The sequence below is a fragment of the Anguilla rostrata genome, chromosome 13 (genome assembly GCF_018555375.3).
Source record: "Anguilla rostrata isolate EN2019 chromosome 13, ASM1855537v3, whole genome shotgun sequence".
Taxonomy (NCBI): Eukaryota; Metazoa; Chordata; class Actinopteri; order Anguilliformes; family Anguillidae; genus Anguilla; species Anguilla rostrata.
This window is the reverse complement of record NC_057945.1, coordinates 23,230,264-23,254,212: the sequence shown is the minus strand read 5'-3', so window position 1 is coordinate 23,254,212 and position 23,949 is coordinate 23,230,264. Positions and strand designations below refer to the sequence as shown.

The following is a 23,949-nucleotide window of genomic DNA, read 5'->3' as shown; positions in this document are numbered from 1 at the left end:
TGCATAGAATTGCCAAATCCCAAACCATTTCCCATTCATTCCATTGTAAAGAGATTACATATTTGGATAAACCATTAGGGCATATTTTGGATATTTGGATACATTGCATAATGATCTATAAATATACATTACAATTAAGTGAACAATTACCCCATAAAGACACAAAATCACAAAAATTTCCAAAGTTAGGCGGTTTATGTAGAAAATCACAACAATAACTGAAGCAGCAATTACTGCAATTAAGTGGATTCTATGGTAGCCATTTTAGTATGTTTAAGGTTGCACATAAACTTGAAAACAGTCAAAACTTTAAAAACCTTAAATGCAGTATCGTTCACGAACAAATTGTACTAATAAATTCAGACCATTTCTAATCATTTTGCAGGTTTTTTTGTGCGATTTCTGAAATAGGTGACTTGAAATCTAAGACATCCAAGAGACTGCAATTCAGGAAAATCTCTGTAGTGTAAGGCCTAGACTCAGTGTGAAAAATCTACTGCACTTTTATGAATGTAAAAACCTCAATCAAACTCCCCTTAAAGGACTCATTTTAGCTCTCATTTTTTGAAAAGGTACAGTAAATGTTACTTTGTGGTTAAAAAAGTAATTTTCAAAATCAACACAATAGATTGCATATTCACTACAGAAGTGAATTACCAAATCTTCCATTTTACAATAATGGTTAGTTTTTATTATTGCTAGGAGGTTTGACAAAAGCGATGGCAATCAGACCTGAGCACAGCACAGTGAATGCCATTTCCTCAGCTAAGTGTAATTTTATTTAATAGTGTGAAACATTAACACAATGCTGTACTGTACTAATAAACAAGCTGCAGCTAAAACTATGTGAATCTGGTTTTCAGTCTGAGAAAAACATTGATCATATATCATATCGGCAAGGCCTCAATGACACCATTTTAACATAATTTTGAATGTATAGTCTTAATTGATTCATAGCTTGACAGTTAAGCTTGATGAGATCATTGAGAAATAAGGTATTATTATTAAAGGAAAGCAGACAATCCACCCTCCTTACGTCCAACAGAAGAACGGAAGAGAGGCTTGCGAGTACAGATGGGATCACAGTACAGAAATGCTGTGCGTGGTACTGGGCAACACACTGTCCCTCTCTGAGAACATCACAGTGCTATGACAGGCATGCAGATTAACCCAATACAACATTTGGAGAATCTTTCCCTTCCTCACCACCTACACAACCCAGCTCTTAGTCCAGACTCTGTCACCTCCCGTCTGGAATACTGCAACTCTCTCCTCACTGGCCTCCGCAATCAGACCTCAGCAGCTCATCTAGAACACAGCCGCGTGTCTGGTCTACAACCTCCCTACACTCATCCGTGCGACTCCCTTTCTCATCTCTCACTGCTGGCTACTTATATTGACTTGCAAAAAATTTTTTTAAATGGTGCTAGCCTTGGGAAAAGGGGTTGCTCCATTTCATCTTCAAAAGATCATCAGAACCTAAATACCAGCCACCTCTGCTACCTCAGCAAGCCTGCACTTCCAGGTCACGTCTTCTGCCTGTTGTAGCCCCCTGCGGCCCTCCAGGACTGTGACAATGGTTTCTCACAAATCAGGAACAGCAGAAGACCTTGAAGCATGATTTTCAAGTTCTTTCAACTTTGAAAATCTGATTGAGGAGAAAAAAATATGTATATCTGGATGTTACCCTGAAAATGATGGGACTTGCTCTGGTTTTCAGTCATTATCAGAGATCACCTACAAAGAATTCAGTTGTATGCTAAAGGACTTGTTAATTTATGTCATGTACATTTGATGCTCCAGTTACCACATGGGCTTTGCATATTATTTCACAAAACACAGTATTGGCCCAGTCATACAGACCAGCTGTCTAAATGTCAAATTATGTGCCATCAACACTGACAAGACACAGACTATAAACGTATCAGTGAAAACGGCAATTCAAGTAGCACTGATGATCTCAGCCACAATAATTTATAGGACCTGGCTAAAGATAGTAGGGATCATTTTCTGTCACTAATACTCAGGCTAGTCTGGGCTTACCTTCAGACTTCAAACTATTTCCTGAGATGGCTGGACACACAGTTTAACATGGAGAGCACTTGGACCGATCACCTCTGAAAATCACTTGGAACTCCAGATAAAAATAAGCAGGTAGACTGTGCATCAAGTGAAATTTAAGACACTACATTTATGGACCCATGGTTAGGTGTGGTTATATTTCATTCTCTGGCTACTGTTCGAAACGAGAAACCACAGCCATCAAAGCTGGGATATACTGTAGCTACATGCCTAATTACTGTATCTTCCATTGATGGTGGCATTGCACTGACATGCATGTACGTTTATACCTGACAACAACAGTCATTGTAAAAAAAAATTTTTTTAATTGGGTAAACTGTGATTACCTGGTATCTTTGTGTCTTTGAGTGTGGCCCTTGCTTATTTTGTCTATCTGCATTGTTGATACCATAATGAGTACTGGGATAATTTGAGGATGTTAACAGCATGAACCAATTTACTGTTCATTGTTACTTTGGCTACTATTATTTTAGTAATCAGGCGCAAAACCGCAGGGTTTCACCTCAAAAACACCTCTGCTTATTCTACACCACTTGTACTGCAGTCAAACATGCGCAAACGTATGATCGTATTAACTTGATATAACGGTATTACTGATTATATTTAATTTACAGATTTAATTAAACACTTTTAACATACATTGTCTGAAACTGTAAAAGATTTGTCACCAAAGCACATCAAAATGTATTCTGCAAGATCTTTCTGTAGGTTGTATCTTAAACCAATTAGTTGCTGTCACGCTTCCAACAAAAATAGTTCTTAAAAATCCATAACATCAACGGAATTATGCCTTTGCCAAAATAATTCGTCATACCGCAACATGAAAAAATGCAACTCGTTTTAATGGCGTTAGAATAAAAACATTTGCTTAAGTGAACACATTCCAGTTAATACAAGTCAATCAGTCCTTCACACGGTTAATTTCCTTCGTTGCAGGTGGAGACTACCTGCAGCCAAGTCAAAAATTACAGTTTAGAACAAAACCGTGGGAAATTCAACTAATGCACTGAAATAATTCCTCTCGGCTATCAAATCGGGTGGTAATTCCCGACTGCATTTTCACGTAATGAAACGTTCATAAACCAATATAAGCAGCGAAAACTATTCTTAGTCATATTGTCAAATTAAAGCATCAAGTTGTGTTTACAGATAATAACATCTAAAGACGGGAAGAAAAATATTTTCTCTTCAATTCAGGGCGCACTTCAGGAAGCAAAAACAGAGACGCAAGGTCAATGTGGTCATTTTAAAGCAAGCTGACAACGTGTGAAAACCTGTGAGAAGAGGGAGACAAAAAGGAAACTTCAGAAATGAGCATGGTTATCGTTTCCTTACCTGTGTGCGAGCCGAACTGATAGGAGACCCAAGCAACGCGTTGACGGAGGATGCGGTTGCTAAGACGTATCAGCAGAACCTCACTTCAGCAGCCTAGCACTGAGAAACGCACCGACAATTCCATTTTCAGCACGCTGCGTCTCAGTTTTCCCTAGGTAGACGGGCCAACTAACATTTCATTTTCTTCGCCAGGTTTGGTAGCCTATACTAATCACAGCAATTACACGAGGGGTTAAAAATGCGGTACTTCAACATTAGGCGATAAAAAATAACGGTGTAGGGATAATATAATGCCGAATACCTGCCTTTGCATTTCATATTTATTGAAAGACATGAGAGATTCTTGCATTAAATATAAGTTGTCGTTTTAATCTTATGCTAGTTTGAATGTTTTATTCACGTTGCGTGAAGCTAGCCATATGGGGCGGAGACAATATTGATAAGCCGCTTTACTGTTACGTTGATATTATAAAAACAACAAACAATTAGATTTTGGACTTGATGGGAATTAAATCATATGTAGCCTTCAACAGTATGAGCGTTAGAACACTAGGCCTATTCCATAGGCTACTTCATAAGCAAGTTGCAGACCAGCCAATGAATCGGAACTCTCAATCAAAAGCAGAACTTGCTTTTATTTTTCGCACTCCCTTGTGACAGTTTCGCAGGTGCAATTTTTACGTGCTTTGTTTGACCCAACGACTTGTTCAGTAATCATGAAATGATCTCTAACCAACGATACAGATACACAATTTGTACTTTTGGAACCCCACAGGGAAGAACTAGAAACGAAAGGGGCGCGCCATGAGTTACGAGAGCCCTTTGCCAAAATGTTTCCTTACCTATTTTTGTTGCTATGTGTGTTTGGTGTTCCAATGAGCAGTGTTGAATTTGTAAAAGATCCTGCCAGAGAGGGCAAGAGCGCCTGAAAGTAGGTTTAAGTGACTGAGATTTTTCCATTACGTACCACACATGCGGGGCCTGGGGCGAAGTAACTGAAAAGGGGGCGCGCGCGCACATACACACACAGAGACACACACACACAAACTCTCTCTCTCCTTCTCTCTCTCTTTCTCTCTCTCACACTCACATACACACACACACAAACACACTGTGTAGTTTTCATTGACAAAGGCATTAGCGTCGGGTTTAAGTGTTTAAAGATGCAGCGTCTCATTTCCACATTTAATGACCTTGACACTTAAAATTCAAATGTTTACCTCAGTTCTCCCTTCTGCTTTAAATACTTGTTTACCACATAGGTTCACAACGCAAAATAAAATGGCACATATAAAACACGTTTCGTCCTAAGATCTCAAGGGAGGTCAATGGGTCTTTCAATGTGCTACACTATACGATCTCCAAGACAAAGTTCCAGTCGTTATGTGGGTGCAACTTGATATTTTTCCTCCAGTTTCATTCACCAATGCAGATAGCATTATATTATACATATTAGAATCAGATATTAACAGGTTCCTTTTCTGTATTTACATAAAATAGGAATTTGTCTTCAGATTACTTAGTGAGCTCCATAACATTTGGGAAAAACATATATTTGTTTTATTTAGCTCTGTACTCCACAATTTTAGATTTGTAATAAAACAATTTGCATACATTTAAAGTGCACATTCTCAGTTTTTATTTGAGGGTATTTTATACACTTTGGTTTCAGGCTAGAGCCAGTTTTATGCGTAGCTCTCCATTTCAGGGCACCATAATGTTTGGGACGTATTTATGCTACGTAAACAAAATTAATCATGTTTAATACTTTTTCACATATCCTTTGCATGCATCGACTGTAGAGGTCTTCCTTGGCCTGTCAGGACCCTTGCGATAACAGAGCACACCAGTGCTCTCTTCTTAATGATGTTTCAAACAGTTGATTTTGTTAAGCCTAAGGTTTGGCCTATGTCTCTGACTTTTTTATTTTCTTATTTCTTAGCCCTTAATGGCTTCCTTGACTCATTGGCACATCTCTGGTCCTCATATTGCTAAACGCCAATAACAGACTCCAAAGGCAATCAAAAGGCTAGAATCAAGACTAGATACTGAAAGCTTTGTTATGCCTGCACTGATGAAACAAATGAATACAAGGAACTAATCAGAAACACCTGTGAAGCCATTTGTCCCAAACATTGTGGTGCCCTGACTATGTATAAAATGTAGTTTCTAAATGGTGAAACCAAAATGTATAAAAAATGCTCTTTAATGAAAGCTGAGAAAGCACACTAACTACATGTGAACTGTTTGATTACACATACAAAATTGCAGAGCAGAGCCAAATCAATAAAAAAAAAGTGTATTTGTAACATTACAGAGCTCATGATTTACACTAATCTCCATATATACCAAAGTACAATGCAGTTATAAAAAATAAAACACAGGGCCAAGTTACACTAGACAATTTAGAAAACATTGCATAGCATTGTTTTGGAATTAATCTAGTTTAATTTGAGTGTTGGTGTATCTTGGCCTCATTTTGCTCTTCCATTTTGATTCTTGAAATCCAAATGAAAAGTGATTGTCCGATACCTATACAAATGTGCATTATGTAAGATGACCTGTAAATTACCACTTCCATGCATTGGAGAGATGGAGATCAGATTGGGGGGATTTAAATCCAAATCGTTAGTTTCAAGGACTTTGTGAGGGCAAGGACTTCATTTATTTTTGCTAAAATGTTGAATTTGGTGGCATCATGCAATCCATAACTCTAATGAATGTGGTACATTCAATGATTCATTTGAGCAGTATAAAATAAGCCTGTTTATGAAACAGTAACTTTTGGGGGCAGTTGGGTGGGTCTCCCATGGTAATTCACACATTCATTCTCAGTGCAGCAGGGCTCTAAGCAGCCTACAGAAAAACCTGGTCAGGGCTGCTCAGATTGCGGCTAGCCGTCCTGCAGTGTAGGCCATCATTAGCCAAATCATCACACAGGGACGTTGGGTTTCTCATGACGCAACAGCGACCCCTCTGACCAAACGGGGGCCACCGACCAGTTTGTGCTGGCTGTGCGTGCGGCAGAAGCCTCTAGCGTAGTGATTGCACCGCTCAGCTTGATGACTGCAAGGGGGAAAGCAGTGGTTGACTGCATGTTTCAGAAGACTAGCATGGTGGTGTGGGCCCTCCCCAATTGACAGAAAATGGTATAGTGATGGCATAGGCCTATAAATAGGATTGGGTATCTAAATTGGAAAGGGGAGAAAAAGATAAAAATTACACATAAATCACAGAAAACTTTGGCATCCATGTTTTGTGTTGCAATTTCACTAACCATTAAAAAACTACTTGAAATGAACAGATCTGGTTAAAGGGAAATGAATGTATGCTTGCAGAGTTTGGCAATAGTGAGCCAAACAGTCTGAGGAAATGCCATTTTAAAAGCATTTAGATCCACCATGTTTTGCTATGCATTATCTTGTGTTCTGGGATGGGTAAATCTCATGTAATTTGTTGCGTGTTTGTAGTTTCATGGATGTGCCATTTTCAATTTATTTACCAAAGATTATAGAATCCAGTGACTACAACAGGGTTCTTGTGACCGCTGTTGCTCCACATCCAATTTATAAAATTTCAATAACTATAAAGGACAGATTATATGTGTCAGTACATCATAACATTCATTATGCTATGCTCAAACTTTTTTTATTATATTGAAATATTTTTAAATAACCTGCATTTGTGTTTTAATAAATTGCTACAGTTCACCTACTAGCAATGGGACATGCATTTAAATGCTTTTACATTTCTATTTTAAGCTCTTACCATATAGAGCACCTGTCACTATTAGTTTAATCAAAATAGCCTTATTTTATTATCTATACAACTGAGGCACACGAATAAGCAAAACTCTATCTCCAATGAGATTTGGAGGGCTTGTATAACTGTGGAATGAGATCTGACAGTCCCAGTAAAACTTACAGGCTGAGCGAACTGCTTAATTATTTCTGATGCCTGAAGACTGGACACAGGGCAGAATGAGGAGGCGGTATGGCGGGTGGAACAGCAGATGGTTGACTAGTTGTTCGCCGGCCTGGCGAACGCTTCAGAGTGTGTGTGTGTGCATGTGTGTGTGTGTGTGTGTGTGTATGCGTGCACGCGCGCATATGAACAGATGGGGAAAGGTGTAGTTAATATTCACACGGCGGCATGCGGCCGTGGTGGTGAGGAAAAGGCCAAGTCATCGTTATTGAAACATGTTCTCTTGGACAGAAACAGCGGGCTTTCTGCAGTCTCCCCCGTATTGACAGCACCGGCTGCGTCTGACCTCACGCACGCGTTTTAGAGGTGAAACGCAAAAGAGAAGAAAAATGCGAGAGAGGGGAGGGGGTAAAATAAAAAATAAAATAAAAAAAACACTAACTCAAAAACGATCCAAACATATCCAAAGACTGCGACGCATTCGAACAGCCTAATTAACTGCCGTTAATCGGGGAGGCGTGTGAGGGATGTACTTGGCTGTGTTGGTGTTATATTTATCTTACTTTCTCAGATATGACTGCAGCCCTAATCCCATGGGAGCGAGCTGCAGCCCGCAGCAGCCCGAGCCCAGCCCCTCTGCAACAGCACCACCAGCTGCAGTGCCGCTGAACTGCTCAGCCGACCCACACTCACCTGTCCTCCCAATGTCAAAAGGTGAAATTCTGAAGCTCTCTCAAGCACTGTACAGTACCAGGCATAGCAAGTTTTTTTTTTTTTTTTTTTAAATACACAATGTTTTTAATGTACAGCAGTGACATCTGTACATCTGGCAGAAAAGGGCAAATATAAATAAATCAAACCTGACTCTGAAGTTGTAACTGCAAGTAAATGCATGACCTCAATGTCACTTCAAGTAGATCAATACTTCATGCCTGGGACTCAAATGAACCGCCCAGAGGGCGTACTGAACTTACCGATGGTAAACGTCCCTCTGTGCTGGGGAGGGGGAAAAGGAAAGGCTGAAAAACACTATTAGTAAATAAACCTACAAAACAGGATTTGGTTTTTAAAAGTCTTCTTTTATTTTTTTATTGTGCATTACCATTGTGGAACAGAAACACTGCTGTTTTGCTCCTGAGGCTTTTGAATGAACCCTAGTCCCTCACCAAAATTTACCACAGGAAGCACCCTAAAACACAGACACCTGCTCTATTCTACGAAAGAAAATTTCATGGAGCTCTTCTTTCATAGATCAGGCATCCATGGCAACCCTCGGGGCACCACATCTGGCGACCCACTTGAGTTTGGCTTTGTAAGTTATACGGAGGGTGTTCCGTTGTTCCCAGTTTTTCAGTAATAAACTCCAGACAGCAGAGCAGTACAGTACAATTCCCTTTAAGTTTACAAGGGTTACTTCAAAAATCATGGAAAGGCTAACCTGATTCACCCATAATAAGAATTCCATGTGGCCATACTAAAAACTGAAGTGCTTTACAGTAGCAGTCTGAACACGGCTAAGAGAGAGAGCCGTTTTGGGTTTTTTTTTTCTTTTTTTACTTTTCAGCAATACCTCAAATTTTGGACGGTCCTTCAGTAACAGTTTCCTTGTAGGACTCTTGAGATGGTTACTTTAGGATATAAAATGAAGAGTACAATACCAAGTATTCAATGATCCAGGACTGACAGCGGAAGGATTATTACTTAAATTCTCACCACATTTTAAAGTTTTGATTGGAACTGCAGGCAACACAATATTTTTTCCCAATAGATGAAATCCTTAAGATTCAGCTGTTGTGGGTAAAAGTCTAATGTACAGCGTCTTCGTGTTCAGAGTCTTCACCGGGGTGCTTTCAGTGACCTCTGCAATAAATATATAAAAATACAAAAAAAGAAGAACATCAAACAGTGGAAAACTCAACACCGAACACAGGCATGCAAAATGGCATCCATGAAAGTTATATTTTCAACAAGAACTTTTATATTGAAGTACTAGTAAAAATAAATAAATAAAGTAAAACAACTGCTCAAAAGGAAAAGGCAACTAGAAAAGTTCAAGAGACTGAACAACATGTCGAGTGAAATCGGAAACAAAAAAGAAAGACACCGCACAAAGGCTGTTCAACTGTTAAAGGGGGAATAAACACCGAACCGTGTCTCCTGAGTTCTAAAGCAGACCATCCCATCTTCATTAGATGCATCACATTAGTACTATAGTTTAAAAAAAAAAAAAAAAGTTAAAAAAATTAAGCCCTGCCACTGTGCATCTTGCGCAAAAAAATGTGGTGGCAAACAAAGAGCCACGCACCCAAAGGTGAAGTTCCATTTCATTTCATTTCGCCCGGCGCCCCAGTCCACATCCGAGACGCAGAAATACGTAAAAACCTGCTACGATGTATGCAAGCCAAAGCCCCATCTCCTCCCCTCTTCTAGACTGATGGGTAAGTATTATGTATACCAACCAATCTAATACAACTGCACACATTACCATGCTCATTTCAAACTGCCTGCTGTCGAGCTGTCACAGTCTGGACAGTGTTTTTCTCTCTTTGGATTAGCATAGTCAGAAATCCATTTCAGTATTTCTTTGCTCCATTCCAGGTCTATTTTCTATATTGCTCGTTAGCCCTATATTTGGCATTTTAGTAGTTTGTTAGTAGCAGTCAGTAGTAGTAACATTAGTATTTTATAGTTCATTGTTAAGATTTAGGTAGTTATACTAATCTTTATAATTGTGCATAGCTTTTCCTATTTCTAATGTTAGTCTTTTCCAAATGCAGTATTTTCCTATTTCAGTTTCAATTGCATCAAGTAGGCCAAGTCTAGCGGTTTTCTAATTTTAGCTCAGACATGGGTTTACAATTATGGATCATAATGTAGCTGACGTGAATCCTTAACGGGGGAGTAAATAAGATGGAAGACGTCAGGGAATAATACAGTTGGATCACTATATTTCCCTACTCTGTAACCGCATAAGGACAGCATTCAAGTCCTATTCAGTTTATCATGCCAAAATACCTTTAAGTAATTTGCAAACATTATAATAAAATAACAGTTACATCTAGCTTGATCTACAGCAGGTCCCTATTCAGAGTGAGAGAAAATTTTTTTTTTTTTTGTTGACAGGCACAGTATTATTTCCGCCCTCGTTGACTCCGCCCCAGATGCCCATCACATGTTACCAACCGGTTCCATCACCCCACGTTCCTCCCAGCTCCCCTCTGCACCCTCACTCTCGACCCCAATTTGCGTCTCATACGACTGTGAAGTGGGCGGAGACAGGCCGAAAGCTGGCGTCGCTGTACGCTTTAAACTATTATGGGCTGGCTCGAAGGCAAACCGCTGTCCATGCAAAAAATCAAGCGATCACAATGTTGCCATGACAAACGACCAGCGTTAAAAAGGTGGCGTTGCGGGAGGACTAACCCTAAAACACCTGTGTTTGTGTAAACATACGATGAAAGATAAGCACCTGCCGTCTTCCAGGAGGGAAAGCCTAAAATGAAGGAGAGCCCTCTTCTGCATGGCAGCAACTGCACACGGCAGACAGGCGAGCCAGGGGAGCCGTAGGAATGTGACCTACTTTCTCTCAGGCTCAGTAATCACACAAACTATTAAATAAATGCTTCGGACAACTTTTCAGGTCTTTTTATAATGCAGGCACAGGCAGAGGAGGGGTGGGGGGGATCGATACCCATCGGACTTGGGTGCGTCTGCTCAATTCAATTCCTTTCAAATGGAGGCTGTGTGCATTACTCTGTACCAGGCTCCCGCTTTCAGTGTGAGCGCTGAGGACGGGCACGCAGCACTGTTCCAAACTTACAGGAACAGAAAATAAAACAATATGAAACCAAGATTTAAAAAGGATGTTCGGAGTAATGTTCAGTCAAATGATGACTGTTCTTCAGGGCTTCGTGTTTTGTTGTGGAAGTATCTATATACGAACTTGTGGAGGCTTTAAGAAAACACAGAGTTGTCGACACAATAAATTTAAAGCCCTTGATGCCATAAATGGTTGTGAAAACCCTGCCGTTGTATCAGGGGAAGGGCTGGAGGGTTCAGTAATGTTATTCACTCAGTGTAGTGGGTACAGCCTTCAGCACACTCAGCTAACTACTGTAAGAATCTGACAGAATACTGCACCAGCAGATATGTTAGTTGAAATTTATGTAAAAATTCCTTCAGTCCAGTGTCCAGTCCCCAATCTGTTTGACTAGATGGTTTCACCTCAAATGGCATAAGAATCCTTATGAGTACTTTTCGTACTTTATATTAAATACAAAACGCTTCTGTTGCTTTAAGGACTGCATAGACACACACACACACAAACTGCTCTGATGATAACTCCATAGTCTACCAGCTAAGCTACATAGTCACTGCATTGGAGGAGTAAATCAGGCAGACTGCAGAAGCCCTATCCACCCAGAGGAGTAACTCTGGTGCAGGCAGACTGCAGAAGCCCTATCCACCCAGAGGAGTAACTCTGGTGCAGGCACAGTGCAGCAGCCCTATTCACCCAGAGGAGTAACTCTGGTGCAGGCAGACTGCAGTGCAGCAGCCCTATTCACCCAGATGAGTAACTCTGGTGCAGGCAGACTGCAGAAGCCCTATTCACCCAGAGAAGTAACTCTGGTGCAGGAAAACTGCAGTGCAGCAGCCCTATTCACCCAGGTGAGTAACTCTGGTGCAGGCAGACTGCAGAAGCCCTATTCACCCAGAGGAGTAACTCTGGTGCAGGCACAGTGCAGCAGCCCTATTCACCCAGAGGAGTAACTCTGATGCAGGCAGACTGCAGAAGCCCTATTCACCCAGAGGAGTAACTCTGGTGCAGGCACAGTGCAGCAGCTCTGTTCACCCAGAGGAGTAACTCTGGTGCAGGCACAGTGCAGAAGCCCTATTCACCCAGAGGAGTAACTCTGGTGCAGGCACAGTGCAGCAGCCCTATTCACCCAGAGAATCCAGTGGCACACTGAATCATTTTCCATTGCATCATCCGGGCAGGGAGGGTTCAAGTCTGCAGGATATTACCAGAAGCCACACATCAACGACTCCTTTGGTCAGCCTGTGGTATTTGCACAAGATGCTTAATGGCTCACAGACTGCCAATGATAAGTAGGAATGAGGGGGGATGATTCGGTTACATATTGTGATTTTGTTTGCTGACAGTTTTCATATCGTTACATGAGCTCCAGAGTCAATATTTAGTCCGTATTTTATTCAGAAAACAACGTTATCTTGCAAGTGTGCCTCTGAGAGCATATGGTGGCAAATTGGCGACAAAACTCACAAGAAGAAAACGAGACCTTGCATGTGAGCAAATGCATGCTCACACCAAAAAGGCACTAGTGAAGGTACTGCAGGCCCAGGGAACAAGCCCTTGGCTGGGTGGACATTATGTTTACTTCTGCGAAGCAGGTCACTACTTTTCTGTTGTGAAATGAGTTACCTCTGTAACTCATTTCACAACAGAAATGTTGTGAAATAAGCGGAATGGGAATGGGAATGGGAATGGGAATGGGAATGGGAATGGGAATGGGAATGGGAATGGGAATGGGAATGGGAATGGAATGGAATGGGAATGGGAATGGTGGAATTGGAATTGGAATTGGAATTGGAATTGGAATTGGAATTGGAATTGGAATTGGAATTGGAATTGGAATTGGAATTGGAATTGGAATTGGAATTGGAATTGGAATTGGAATTGGAATTGGAATTGGAATTTGAAATTGAATTTGAATTTGAATTGAATTGAATGAATTTGAATTTGAATTTGAATTTGAATTTGAATTTGAATTTGAATTGGAATTGGAATTGGAATTGGAATTGGAATTGGAATTGGAATTGGAAATTGAAAACCTCCAGATGATCAGACCTCCGTGAAGCAAAATCCATGTTTCGGCCAGAGATTCTATAGAAAAAATTTTCTGTGATAAATTTAGACTTTTCCATTTTTCAACAGTTGCTGCTGATAGTTTTTCAACAGTAGCTGCTGATAGTTTTATGAATCTTTTTTGTTAGTTTTCTGGAAGATGTTTTCATGATTTCTTAAATATCAAGTGTTTTTGTCAGGTCCTGTATAATATTGTTAAAAAGTTATTTTTTCCCGTTGTTCATCATCTGCATTGTAAATGATGACCCATTAATGATCATTTTCATACTCATCACAAGAGTTGCAATCCTCGATTTCCTGCCACTAGATTGTGCCCAAGAGATACAGAAATGCTAAAAATATATCTCTGAGGCCAGAATCTTTGAGGTATCTTGATCATCTAGTGACAGAAAAACTGATTGCAGCTGTAACCTCTTATGACCTGCATTGTCTTTGGAAATGATTGAATTGTTTCATTTTCCATGGCGCAGTGTTCAAAAAAAGTTAACCAAAAAAGCAGAAAATAACAGAGAATCGCAATATATATTGTATCGGCAGCTAAGTATCGTGACAATATCGTACTCGCAAAATATCGTACTCGCGTCCCATCCCTAGCGATGAGAAGCAGTGTCTGGCTCAGTAATCGGAGGACACGCATGCTCGTCTACACTGTTGTGAACTGACAGAGGACAGTCAGGCTACCCCAGAGTGATTGGGCATTCCATAATGCAGAATATAGGGAAGGCAATAAAAACTATTATAAAGTATGACCATAGGTACATCTCCTATGCTATCATTCTTTCTGAACTACAGTACTGGATTCCACCACCTCCAAACATCAGTTTAAACTGAAGAGAAACAGATCTTTAAATGTTAATAACGTGGAACTGACCTGCCAGTTAGTCCATGATCTATGGCACAATGGAAGGGAAAAGTTTTTTAAGTGCATATTTGTTGAATATTTAATGGTAAGTGCGTATTTTAAATTAATTACATATTGGTCTAAATGTTTATCTCATCCAATCTCAAACTTACAAGTCCCAGAAGGCTCGTGAGTGCTGTTGGGGAATTATGCAGGTAGAAGAACCTCTCACAGTATCTCTAATCACAAACCCATTATGCAGACGACTGACCCATCGACGCCGCAATAAACTTGGCCTGCTCCACACCCTGGGCAGGATCACGGTGCCAACACCCAGGTCTCTACCTACAATTCAAAAAATCACTATCCGCAGCAAGTCCAGCACACGCCGAGAGGCCAGAATTACAGTGACGGCTCGCAAAAATGCCCCCCTCCCCAAAAAAAGTAATCAGAAAGTGGGTGCAGCGCTGACGGCATTCGCGGCCATTCCGGAGAGATCATCTGAGAGGGATTAACTGTCGCTCGGCTCCACGCTCATCAAGGTTCAAGGTCAGTGGTGCAATCTCCCATCAGGAGATTAAGAGTCTGGGTTCGGCCGCACGGAGTATGCCTAACCACGTGGCAGTAAATAACCCCTCACCCTGCCCCAGCAACCTGCACGGCAACAAGCCGCAAGATTTATGGGAAATGGTACGCGCTGCCCGTAATGAACCCCCGGCACTGGCACTACATGGGATTAACAGTCCTGTGTGACATTTAGCTATCGCACTTCAGATAAAGGAAACGTCTTCAAGTGTAGATGGTCCTTCTGAACAATGCAAAAAATAACCAAAAAATAACAAATAGCTACGCTATTATTATTAGTATTGCTGCAACACCAATGGACGCGGGGTGGGGGCATAACTTCTTTATTTCACTCACACACACACACACGTATGTGTACGCGCACGCGCACGCACCGGTAAAAAAAGAGCGGGGTTGTGGGAAGCACTCACGTTCACTCAGGGCCTCGTCCAGGTACAGGTGCAGTTTCCGGCCCCTGTGGCCGAACAGCTTGCCAGCCTCGCTGAGGAGGCCAGTGTACGTCAGCTCGTTCTGGCCCACCGGGTTCGCCAGCAGCACAGTGCCCACAGTTCCACTCAGGCATTCTGGGAAAGAGAGAGAGAGAGAGAGAGAGCTCTTACTGCACTGCACAACTCAATAAATCTGCACCGGGCCTATTATGTTAAATTTGGTCATGCCCCCAGATCAGTCTTCCTAGACATGCCTATATGGTTACAGCTCTTCTGATTTGCACTCATTCAATTCCAGTACCCCAGAGACAAGCACAGTGGCCTTCTCAACTTATCTACATTTGTTATTTAGAGTTCTATTGGTAGTGATAACCAAACTCTTAACTTTTTGAAACGTATAATCTGTATCTAACCTGTACTTAATTAACGAGTGGAACAATCACAGAAAACATCATATAAAAAGCACTACATTTTCCTAAGTCATAAATGAATTTCATTAAACTCAAAAATGAGCAACTATTTTAATTATTTTGCTTTCATCTTGGCAGAATCCCCGCTATTCACCTACACCCACACAAAAAGCAGTACTGCTGAGGCTGCGGGAGAGCTTGCACCTGAACAGAGCAGAGCAGAGCCCATCTCTCACTGCCTGCTAGCCTTTGGGCATCTGGCATGTTATTGGGCAGGAGGCACAGTGAACTCCCAATCAGAAAGCCCTAACAGCACACCCCAGGCTCATGATAATTAGCTGAGCCGGCCCTTTCACCGCATCAAATGGAGACTAATTTGCAATCGTGTTGGTCCGTGTAAAAATTCTACATTTTCAGAAATTTACCAAAAAAAAAAAGTTACTTTCTATGCAGTAAGTGTCAAAAAAGCAAAAGAACAAATTCCAGGATCAATGGTAATGCGATAAAGTGTGCTTTCCAGGGGAAAGGTCCTGCTCTCTGGACCGGACTGGAACAGCAGTGACATTTCACAGAGCCTCCGCATTGCGGAAAGGGCTAATCCGCGCATGCTAATCTGACCCCACGGCTGCAACAGCCCTGCAGTAGAAAGGTTAGAAAGGGCAGCGAAACCTGGACAATATTGCGTTCGGTTTTGATCAGTTCATTACACACGTGTTTGAGCCATTATAAAGAGGACTTGCAGGAACGATCCAGTCCAGAACACAGCCTGTTTTAAATCTGAACCATGACCTCTGGAGAGCGAATGAAATGGCAGACTCAGAGGTTTTGGGTTTTCACTGAGCGCACTGGAGGGGCATCCCTCAAATCTGCAGCAGTGTAAGGGCCAGTAGGCCGCATGCATCTGTAGTTTCAGTACGACATAAAAACTGCCATACTGCACCAGTTTCGAAAAAGGACAGCGAGTCTTCTGGCATGGACAGCATATACTTGTGTGGACGGCGATAGGATGGGACGGCCAAACCGCCTGGACGAGGTGCGATGGGCATACCGGCGGGTGGGCCGTTGAGCAGCTGCAGGTTGATGTAGGGGCAGAGCAGGGGGTCGGCGCTGGGAGGGTCCGAGGGACCGCCCCCCGAGGTCACGGACAGCGTCTGTCCGTTCAGGGCCATGAGGTCCGTCTTGCTCGTCAACTCTGGAGAACGAAAGCAGGAAATCCGCTCAGCTGGGGTCAAATGAAAACTCTCCCAAAAAACCAATGCGAACTGTTAGACAGGGAATTATTCACAGAGCTTTTCAACTCAACTGGAAAAATGACTAAAGCAGCCAAGATAACTCTGAACTTTTCTGCAATACCTCTCAATTTTATGGGCATTTCCTTCAAAAACGCAGGAGGCTTAGGCAATGCAATTGACTCGGCTTCAGCCTAATGAATTTACGGCTTAAGAAAGAGCACTCTGTGAGCAGCGTTCATGGCTCCAGAAACAAACGCGGATCCCAGCTCGATTCACGACATAAAAGGATACGTGGGAGAGACCGGAGCTCGGCTGAAATTTTTCAATCTTACAAGCAGACGTATCACCTTTGAGCACACCTGAAAAAGGGCTGGAGTTAATGAGAAAACGGAGAGGAAAGTGTCAGGACAGCTGAATGTGCATTTATCAGCACTATGCCTTTGAAGACTTAAAATAATGGCACCATGTTTAAGTGGACCGTTATAAATGGCAACAATTAACAGTTTGAATCCAAACGGGTACTTCCATGGTTCTGTGCGCAATAATGAACCGCTAGCTACGTAACATGCCCTGCTAGCCAGAAACTGCAGTTGATTTAACCAATTCAAAAATGATGCTACATTAGGCTACTTGGCCTTCTGCTAGTTTTCCTTCTTAGCACAAGGCTAATCCATAAATAACACTGTTCCTCTGGAGAGAAAAAACATGCAAGTGTATACTTAACTTTTCAATATATACCATTTTGTTCAAGCATTAACATTAGTATGTACGGTATTTCACCAATCAAACTGGCACTTATATAGAGTCAGGTAACATTAGACATTAGACGCTCTTGAGCTTATTTACCAATGAGCCATTTTGTGGCACAGTGACAGATAACTGATCCTACAGGCTGAGGAGAATCCTGCAGATACACACCTCACTGTCAGTACAGCAACTCCACTGAGAAACCCAGCTGTCAAAAACCTAATCTTCAAGAGGAAGCTTTGACTCAAAACTCATTTCTTTTTTAATTCACATCTGTTCAGCCGTGCATGAGGCTGTCGTCGGTTGCAAATGTCGGTTAACTGTTGCATCTAAACATCCATATTTTTTTATCGTAAAAATAAACACTGCAGTTTGCTAGTACAAGTTGTGATCGATTTCACTTTGTACACAACTGTGCAATCTGTTACAACTACTGTGAGCCCACATGACACGTTTGAGCCAGATAAGAGCACTGAGGCCATGAACAGAAACATTTAGATTTACCACTCACTTATGTTTTTATGGTTTTAGATGCTCTCCAAATTTTAGTGGTAAACTAACAACTGAAATAAAGAGCCCATTACTGTAAGTACTGCAAATTATAAAAGCGTACTGAAAGGTACAAATCACCCTGGCGCTTGTTAAAAATACCAAAAAATGGTTTGTGCTTGCACTCACAACAGAAGGGTGTAAAAACAGACCCAAAGACAAGAATACAATGCAGCAGTGCTTGGAAATTGTTTGTCATACAGTAATTAATGACCGAGTAGAAAGGAATCAATCAACTTTAATGCAGGGCCAAGGCAGCTGACCCTTTCCTGCAACACTGTGATAAACAGCCGGGGACTCTGATCATGTTTATTCAGATTACCTCTGAGCGCGCGTGTTCGGCTACTGATGTCCGCACTTCTGTTAGCGCTGCTAAGACCCTCTGGATTCACAATCGAGTCTTCAATCAGAATTTCACCAGCTGCAGCAAAAATTCATGCCTCTGGCTACTGAAGTGAGCGTGTGCGCGTGCGCGTGTGTGTGTGTGTGTGTGCGTGTGTGTGTGTGTGTGTGTGTGTGTGTGTGTGTGTGTGTGCTATGTGTGTGTGTGAGTGTGTGTGTGTGCGTGCATTTGTGTGCAGACGGCCAGGGTTTCCAAGGCCTTAGAGAGGAAGAAAATGACAGATTGGGACGGGAAAGGCTCCCTTCTCCTGGAGTAGCGCCTACATCCTTCAGAGAGGCAAAACCGCCCTAAAAAAAGAGAAAGGGCCCCCCAGAGCCTCGAGCTGAACTAGCAGAGCAGGCAGAGTCAGAGGGGTGAAACTCAGCAGACCCCTGTGAGGCCGGGGCCGGAAGGCCGTGCCCCGGGGGGAGAGGGCCCACGGTGCCGCACAGCTACCAGCCCGGGCGGGCCAGGGCGGGCCCTCAGCTTCTGGGCCTAATTTGGGGGGCCAGTCAGATGTGAAAAGTACCACCTGCCGCTCAGGGCGATTACCGCCTCCATCAGCACGCCCGTCTGAGGCTCCCTGGGAAGGAGATGGCTCCACAGGCCACCCTCCTAACTGAGCGCGCCCGCAGTGAGAATAGACACCCGGAGAGAGCCGCTCGGAAGCCAAGCTCCCCGCTCACAAAATGGCCGTGGCTGTGCGTGACGCACCCACGGCCCTTCCCTCAGGCCAGCAGGCCTCAGAGACCCGCCTCTCTGGGATACCAGTTTACCACCCCAAACTCACGGGACAACGACTTTTCAAAAAACACAGTCTTAAATTACATTGCCCATATGATATACAGAATATCCTTAAATGATCTGAATGTTGAAATGATCAAGAGACGAATCAATTCACATCTCTGCAGGGAAATCAGACGCACAGGCAGCCATTTGTTAAGTAGATTAAAACACAGCTTTTCTGTGATAGTAACTGATTAAGTGTGTTGTGGTGCGTGTGCGTGTTTTTATGTGTGTTGGGGGGGGGGGGGGGTTAACTCCATGTTCTCAAGAAAAAAAAAAAAAATATATAATTATTATATTAAAACTACAAAGGGAACCATTAGTAGTAATTCGGAATGTGTAAAATTTAAACACCAGTTTGTAAGAGTATTAAAAATGTTCATTTACCCAGCTTTTTTGCCACAAACAGCTAAAAAAACACAGAAGGAAATAAAAAACCACTAAGTGACATCGGTTGGGTAGCAAACCATCGTGAGGATAAATAGTTGATAGTCACCATAGTCAACATTCCGTCTCTGTCACTGAGTAACACTCGCAGATTTGCACTTCCGTAAAATAGGACAGGTAAAATCCAAAGTGCTAGCAAGCTCTTGGGGTAGAATCATTTCAGCAGGAATCAGAGCACCAAATAAAGGTATTACCATTCACTCCTGAACTATTTGTACTAGGGCTTGACAGCTGGAGATTTTCAGGCACACAAGACTTTCTCGTTGTATCGAAACCATGTCTGCAAAATTCCCAGGCCAGTGTTCAGGTTTGGTTTCCCATGACTGTAGCCACAGGGCACCTAGCTGTGCCTCACATCCCTTCCAGGAGGTCGCCAACATGAGAGCACAAGACCGAACTGAGCAACAGTACCAGTTATTAGACCAATCAAACATTTAGTTTCAAATTAGACATTGTAATTGCCACTTCAATTCCAGTGGCACTGACAAGCAGGTACCAACACAGAAATGGGTTTTAGGAGCACATTTTTCACATGACATTTCTCATCCAGAGTGACTCATATACGGTAGCTTATATTTTTTACATAATATCCATTTATACAGCCGGATATTTCTTGAAGCAGTTCAGATTTAGTTGCTTAGATTTGAACTGGCTCAAAGTTCAAGGGAATTAAACCTGCAACCTCAGAGTCACAACCCAGTTTCCAAACCACTATAGAATTTTCCCCATTTATGACTAGCCCATCTTTCTCCAGACCTGTTGTTACAGAATGAGTAACAGCCAATTAAAGTGGCACAATATTCTAGCACAGCACAGTTTGAGAACTAATTTTCAGAAACCGTATATGCAAACCTGCCACAACTGTGTACAAAAAGGTTGCAGTTTTTGATAAGACTTCCAGTAAGCACAATGTTGTCCTCTGCATTTCAGTATTCCACCATCATTGGACACTCACCCGTCTTCCCATTGAACAGCTGAGTGTTCTGGGCACCAAAAATGCTGGAGCACACCACCTTCAGCCTGTCCACATCCATCTTGTTATCCCCTTTAGGGTTCTCCAGCAGGATAACTCCGTCTTCAAGACACAAAACAGAAAAGAATGTATAAAATGGCTTAAATGCCACAGCTCTTCCCAGGTTCCTTTCAGGTCTGGGAAACTGCTGCGACAGTGTAGGTTTGATCATGCTGCCATTGGCTCGATGCAGTGTGGCATGCAGTAAACCGTGGATTTCAGGTTCCACAGTGACCAGAGGTTTCCATACCAACTGAGGCGGGAAACCCAACCAAGCACTCCTCGCCTGTTTTTCCTTTATTAGAATATGGTTTATTAACATAGTTTGTACTTCATGTATTAGAAATGGCTTTCTGCAGTTTTTTTATTTTTATTTCTTCCATTGTCTCAATGCAATGTGGCATCTACTGTATTTCTGGTAAAATCACAAGGTAGCACAGGTATTGTCACAATGGGGAAAATACGCACCAGCTGAACACAAAGTTATATACCTATGGAATTAAAAATATGAAAGTAGGAGTTTTTTTAGCCCATCTGGGCTAGTTGCCGAGCCTGTAATTTCAGCACAGCCAGGCTTACACGGAACAGTACCCTCACATAACAAGACTCAGGGGCCGCGCCACACAGAGCACTTGCACTTAGCCCAACCGCTTCACGTGTCGCTTGCATGTAGCCTGCCCTTTTTATCCAGCTCACGCCTGAATGTCATCCCACTCTTACTGCTATAGCATTCTATTCCATTCTGAGTTCTGTACACTGCCACTCTGTACACTCTGTCCTTGTGCACTGTATTCTATTATCTTTTGTGTTAACTGTTGTGACGTTTCTCCCATTAAGGACAAATAAACTCCATTCATCTATGCACAGATCTATAACTACCGAAGTGCTACTGACAGATAGTGCTCACACGTACGCGCACACAACTGTGGAGGTTTAACGGCGCCATTCGCGGGGCCTACCTTGCTCCTTACTGTTCAGCCTGACCTTGAGATTGACGTAGGCGCAGGCGGGTCCGGAGAGAGGGGCGCGGGAGGCCCCCTTCACGATGGTCAGGTCCAGCTCAGAGCCCTTCAGCTGCGAATCAAAATCCAAAATGAAAGACAGCCGCCAACCACAGAGGTGACACTCCAGCACAGAAATCATTTGGCAGGCATTTCATTTCATTTCAATAAATGTCTTTGTTCCTAACCATTTAAAAAAAAAAACCCAAGGGTAATCCACGGTGAAGCTCACAGTCTCATTCATCTTAACTTAATGTCCTTGGCGAACAAAATGCATTTAGAAATTGTTATGCAGTGACCGTTACAAAAGAAACGCAGTCCGTCACGACAGATCTGCTTGCTAAATGCACGTCGGGACGTTACCTGGGTTTTCTCCTGTACAATAACGCCGGCATTTTTGGGCACCGGATAGGGAGTCAGAGGGGCTTTGATGGTGGCCAGAATGAAATCAGTGTGGGCCTGGATCACCTTGTCCAGGTAGTCCCCGGCAGGCTGGGAACTGTAGTACACAGTTATCTCATCAGACGGAACCAGGTGACCCTGGAAAACAGGAGGAGTTGCTCACGCACTCTGAAATTCGTACTCTGTCATCCTGCTGTGTCAGAGGTAAACCTTAATGAGAAGGAAGCCTACAATGTTATCTCGGAAACTCGGAAAGCCTGACAAAACTGCATCACATTGTGTGCCGTCCAGTGACAGCTTTAGACTGAACCTTGCAGAGGAGGAGATACTGTACATTCAAGAGACACGTTTTTAATCTTTGTTTAATGAATGCATTGACCCCTAGGTGATGCCTGAACTTTCATGACCACACACTTCTGCTTCTGATATGTTTACTGTAGGGGTTGATGTGTCACCTATCAGTCACCTGTTTCATGATGGTATCCCCCCCCCCCGATTCATCCTGCCCCCTTGGGTGCATTTTCCCCCCACGCTGCAAATTTCAATAGCCCTGCCATGGCGACGCTGCCCATTCAGCTGACCCCAGCCTTGACACACCGAAACACATTGATCTTCCCTTAATCTACTCAGGCACCAATTACAGCCAGACTCAAGGGCAAAAAAATAAATATATAAGCACGCTCGATCAATGAAGGAAGCCTTTTATTGCCTTCTAGCCGATTCAAGGTAGCGACCCGAAAGACGCAGAATCCGCTTCGGAAAAACAGGGCAGCCGGCGTGCGCTGCGCTCCGGGACTAACGAGACAACAGCCTCCCCCTCTCCTCTTCTTTTCTCACACCCCCTTCACGACCACTGCCCCCCAGGTCGCCTCCACTCATCTCTGCAGAAACGTTAAAAATTAATTCCCCAGGATGGAAAATTCCTCCCTATTTGAGTTTTTCAATAACAGAAGAATTTAACCTTGGCAGGTTGCCAAACCCCCTTCCCCTGTAAACACACGCAGGGGATTGGGGCTCAGGACAGAGAAATGTTTGTTTGTTAAGAAAAAGAGTAAAGCAAAGCTTCTGTTTCTTTATAAATAGCCAACCGCACTTCAAAGTCCCGGTTTTGTTTGGAATCAAGTCCTCGACAATTATGCTTTTTACTTAGCCTGATCACAGTGATTCTGCCATTTCTCAATAAACTTGTCTTTTTTTTTGGCATTCAAGGCAATGCAGCACAGATCCTGGGAAAGTAAAGGGTCCTCCCTCCTGTATGAGTGTGGGGAAACGGCCGGAAGAAAGCCGTGTGTGGACTCACTGCTCCACACAGACCAGGCTGGGAGCGCTGTCCACTCAGTTTGAAGGGGGTAGGGGGGAGGGGGGAGAAAACTGGCCCAATTAAGACATACCTGCGAGCTATGCGCTAGCGCTGTGCCTGTCTGGCCTCTCTGTAAGCACATCCAATTAGCTAACCCACAAACGGCTAACGCAACATGTGCCGGGCCAGGCCTTTAGATGAACTGATTATGGATCGGGCCTTAGTGGGGGGTCTCCACCCGAACAACAGCATCCAAGATTTCCCTTCCTCAGGGGAAAAGGCATCCCAGGGAGCTTAATGAGAAGTAAATATCGGTATGAAGTGGTGCCCGCGGCACACTTTAAATGCCCACACACTTCAGTGAGACTTCACTACTTTTGTGAGAACCGAGCCATGGCCGATGACAACTCGCTAAAGTACAATTTCCATTCAGCGCAAATCACAGCCGTGGTGCTACTGCACGCTCGTGCCCTTGGGGAGTCTTAGGGCTGAGGATTTCCATGTTCAGCTTTAAATCAGTGACCAATTTAAACCCAAGAAAAGATGAGACAAGTTGAGGGTGTTATCATCAACAACAAAACAAAAATAACCTGGGAAAA

At 42.8% G+C, this 23,949-nt stretch overlaps 2 protein-coding genes across 20 annotated transcripts in view; both read right to left on the bottom strand.

Moving 5' to 3' along the window:
- atp2b2 (ATPase plasma membrane Ca2+ transporting 2) overlaps positions 1-4,402 on the bottom strand; it is a 161,070-nt gene extending 156,668 nt beyond the window's left edge. For 4 of the 19 annotated variants that reach the window (XM_064304144.1, XM_064304143.1, XM_064304139.1 and 1 more), the window contains exon 1: positions 3,418-3,618. The gene's annotated coding sequence lies outside the window, so the exon portion shown is untranslated. Of the gene's footprint in view, positions 1-3,417; positions 3,619-4,259 lie in introns of those variants that run through there. The other 15 variants (XM_064304133.1, XM_064304131.1, XM_064304125.1 and 12 more) reach the window with 14 other exon arrangements.
- Positions 4,403-8,399: 3,997 nt separating this feature from the next.
- Positions 8,400-23,949, bottom strand: part of iars1 (isoleucyl-tRNA synthetase 1) — a 64,302-nt gene continuing 48,752 nt past the window's right edge. Inside the window, exons 29-34 of the mRNA XM_064306306.1 lie at positions 22,012-22,188; positions 21,607-21,721; positions 20,591-20,710; positions 16,541-16,684; positions 15,065-15,217; positions 8,400-9,201 (exon numbers count right to left, since the gene is read on the bottom strand). Of these exons, the coding sequence (XP_064162376.1) occupies positions 9,119-9,201; positions 15,065-15,217; positions 16,541-16,684; positions 20,591-20,710; positions 21,607-21,721; positions 22,012-22,188 (792 nt within the window). The 3' untranslated portion in view covers positions 8,400-9,118. The remainder of the gene's footprint in view (positions 9,202-15,064; positions 15,218-16,540; positions 16,685-20,590; positions 20,711-21,606; positions 21,722-22,011; positions 22,189-23,949) is intronic.